At 49.0% G+C, this 3793-nt stretch overlaps 1 protein-coding gene across 1 annotated transcript in view; it reads left to right on the top strand.

The window, feature by feature from the left end:
• Positions 1-2355, top strand: part of MRPL40 (mitochondrial ribosomal protein L40) — a 5794-nt gene extending 3439 nt beyond the window's left edge. The window contains exons 3-4 of the mRNA XM_007958458.1: positions 342-500; positions 2031-2355. Of these exons, the coding sequence (XP_007956649.1) occupies positions 342-500; positions 2031-2355 (484 nt within the window). The remainder of the gene's footprint in view (positions 1-341; positions 501-2030) is intronic.
• Positions 2356-3793: the final 1438 nt, after the last annotated feature.

Below are 3793 nucleotides of genomic sequence, written 5' to 3'. Positions count from 1 at the left end.
CACTTCCCTGTAGTGGGTACCCTACTGACCTACGCCCTAGCACTAAGGATGAGCACTTCCCTGTAGTGGGTACCCTACTGACCTACGCCCTAGCAGTAAGGATGAGCACTTCCCTGTAGTGGGTACCCTACCGAGTTCAAAAGTTTCCATTCCTTCTCTGGAGTTGCCAGTGTTCACACAGTTCTCATAAAGACTTTGGAGTGCAAAGGAGTGGGCTGCATTCTTTGTTACCTTCCCCCAATGGAAAGCTCAGTACAAGTAGGAGGCATTTCACCTAATGTCATGTCTCAACATGGTCATGAGACTGAGGAGTAAAGTTTAACATTTGTTTTATACATTAGAGCAGAACCTCTTCGAAAGAAGAAGAAAGTAGATCCTAAAAGAGACCAAGCAGCAAAGGACCGTTTGAAGAAGAGGATCCGACGACTGGAAAAAGCTAGCCAAGAACTAATTCCCATAGAAGATTTTATTACCCCGGTGAAGTTCTTAGATAAAGCGAGGTACGGATTCTCGTCTGGGGTTGAGGTCCTCGCAGCAAAGGTGTTCTGTCGACTCCTAGGAGAGTTTTAGCTGCAGTCCAAGCCTGTGCTGATTGGAAAGCATCTATAGGCTGGGGCTGACTTGGCCCTGATCTGAATGTTTTTCTCCTTGGTTGTGCTTTTTTGTAAATTGGAAAAGTATTCCTAGGTCGTGATGCTCTTGAATGGCTGAAAGTGGGAAAGAAAGAAATCCAGAAAACCGTGATAGTGAGGAGTCCGGGTCGGGTGACCAGAGCGAGTCCGTGCCAGTGCTGCTCCAGAGGGCATGCCACTCTTGCACGAGGCGTCCTGGCTGTGGCTGACTCAGGCAGTACTGCCGCCTTGGGGCCGCAGGCTTTGCCTCTGGATGGTAGAGAACCTTTAGCCTCTTGCCTTAAGATCAAATGCTCATAGATGGTGTCTGTTGGGATTGAGTTGTGGGCAGGGTTAGCAGCTCTTGGATCCTTTACTTGCTGCCTTCTTGTAAGCAGAGTGTACCATTTATAGAGTAGCACCTTGCCATGCCAGTGGGAAATGTCAGGTGCTTTTTTAAGATACTCCAGGGTTAATGTTTTGGTTAGTTTGTGCCACTCAAACAGAAAACACCACGAAAGGGGTGACTTTAACAAATAGGAGTTTATTCTCTTACGGTTTGAGAGTTCAAAGTGCAGGGCTCTAGGGGCTGGATGAAAGCCCCTTGACCTTGAGCTGCAGCTCTGCCTCTTGCTCCTGGCCCAGTGAAGCTGAAGGCTTTCTTCACTCAGGTAGCTGCTGGCTGAGCCTGACAAACCTACAGTTGACAAGTCAAAAGGCACAGTCCCAGTATTACCAAACCACATGGCAGGCCATTGATTCAAGTCCATTAAGAGTCCCAAGACTGGCAGATAACCTCTAAGGCTGCTAGGTAACGACTTGGCTGCATGCAGGGTCTGACTGTGCCAAAAGCTGCAGACCATTCCTCAAGCAGCTTTTCATACACTGGGAGCAGACCACATCCCTAAGGCAGCTAGCTACTCAGCTGCTCACAGGAGACTGCATCACGGAGTTGATTACCAGTCTTACCATGGGGGAATAACTACATCCAACTGCCTAGCTACTAGGCCCAGCCAAGTTGACGCGTACCTTTACCACACTTATGAAAGGCTCTTGACTCCTGGGATTTTGGTGTCCATCTTCATAATAGCATTTCACTCTTCTCCAGTCACCTCTTACCAAAGGCAGTCTTTGCCACTTCCTTTAGAAGAAGTGATGCCGTCAGCTCCACCATCTCATGGCATCATTGTTTCTTATTTCTACGTAAGGGAAATGACAGTGGTTCCAGGTGTCAGTTTCAGATGCTGCCACATTCCACATTCCCTTAATTTGCCCCCGATTTCTCCTCTTTCCTCCTAAGTCCCATTTGTCTGCAGCAGTAGGAATGCCGGGGTCACACGCACAGTCACACCGACTCCCTTGGTGGCAGGGTCTGTGCCCCCCAGCGTCACACCTGTGAACGCGTTTGTGTGTTCCCAGACAGCGGCCTCAGGTCGAGCTCCCCTTTGAGGAGACTGAGAGGAGAGCGCTGCTTCTGAAGAAGTGGTCCCTGTACAAGCAGCAAGAGCAGGAGATGGAGAGGGCCGCCGTCAAGTCGTTGCTGGAAGCCCAGCAGGAGGCACTGCAGGAGCTGTGCCTCGCCTCCCCAGAGCTCCACGCAGAGGCCATCAAGCGGGACCCCAGACTGCTCCCTTTTGAAAGCGAAGGGCCACATCACACACCACCAGTCCCTAACTACCAGCCCCCTGAAGGCAAGTACAACAACATCACCAAGGTGTACACACAGGTACAGTTCAAGAGATAAGTCTTCAGAACCCCCTGGCCTTGAGAGCCCCAATTACCAGGGTTGGGTTTGGTTTTCACAGAGTAAAGCATGCTGTTAATTAATAAAAGTTTATTTCAAAGTGTCTCTTTGTCTTGTATTAGAATCAAAATGAATTCATTCGAGGTAGTTGGGGGTGAGAGATGCTATCCCTTTTTGCCAGGTACTGGGAAGACGACCAAGGCCTCAGCCACTGCTCTCAAGTGGCAGAAGCAAGGGGGTAAAAGGGAAAATTCCAATTGTGTGGTGACCCCCCCCCCCCAAGCAGGAGACTGTTTATAGTTTATACTCTTACATATAGCATATGCACGTGAAGGTGAAGGAGGAATAGGGTTTTGCCTGCTGGCCATGAGTGCACAGAAAAGGCCTTCCCAGTGGGACGGGAGGTAGACGTGGAAGTGTGTCATCAGCAAAGCCACTTTTGGGTTTTAATTTGGGGAGACTGGAGCAAGCCAGGGACATACTAGTTAAGGAAGCAGCTGTCCCCCCCTGGGTGCAAGGCCAAGTGTTATGAGTCTGACAATTGTGAAGGTCTAGTGTGTAAAGGAAGCCATTTTTCCTAATGATTTGCATCCCATCTCATTTCCATAGAAATTTAGATGTATTTTCCTACTGTATGGTTCACTTTTGTTTGAAAAACTTAAAAAAAAAAAAAAAAAGTCACTGCCATTGAGTTGATTCTGACTCATGGCACCCCCATCAGGTTTCTGAGGCTGGAAATCTTCACGGAAGTAGATTACCCCATCCTCCTCCCATGGAGTGGCTGGTGGGTTTGAACTGCTGACCTGCTTAGCAGCCAAATGTCTTACCCATACACCACCAGAGTGCCTTAAAAACTTACCAGTCCTGAATAGTAACTCCTCTCCCTAAGGATCCTAAGTCCTTTGGTTCTCCACCTAAGACAGACCCTGAATGCAGCCACTTCCCACCACCTCCACTGCAGCCCCAAGGCCCAAGCACGATCACTTTTGGCCTCTTCCGTAGTTAGTCTTCCAAGAGCTCTGTCCCTCCCCCAGGCATTCTCTGCACTAGCCAGAGACCTGTAGACCCTAAGCTGTCTGGAGAACTGAGTCCATATACCTGATCCCAGTTTCCGAAGGCAGCGCACCCTTACTCCTACCCCATGGCTGCGTGGCCCTTTTCTCTGCCTTGCCTCCTTGTTCAGACCTCAGCCTCTGTGACCTCCCTGCCTAAGGTATTACCTGCTGTAGGCCCTTGACATTAGTGCTTTTGATCCATTAGCTTGTATAATCAATTTAGTGGGTCATCCCCTGCAGTTACTATTTTTTAACTTTTTATTTTTTAGAAGTTCACAGGAGATCACAATGAAAAGTAGAGAGGTCTTGTGCACCATTCCCCCAACCTCCCCCAATGCTGACACCTTACACAGTACAGTATCCAAACCAAACCCACTGCCATT

Source organism: Orycteropus afer, unplaced genomic scaffold (genome assembly GCF_000298275.1).
Source record: "Orycteropus afer afer isolate SDZICR_OR568_19922 unplaced genomic scaffold, OryAfe1.0 scaffold00986, whole genome shotgun sequence".
NCBI classification, from domain to species: Eukaryota; Metazoa; Chordata; class Mammalia; order Tubulidentata; family Orycteropodidae; genus Orycteropus; species Orycteropus afer.
This window is presented reverse-complemented; position numbering and strand designations above follow the sequence as displayed.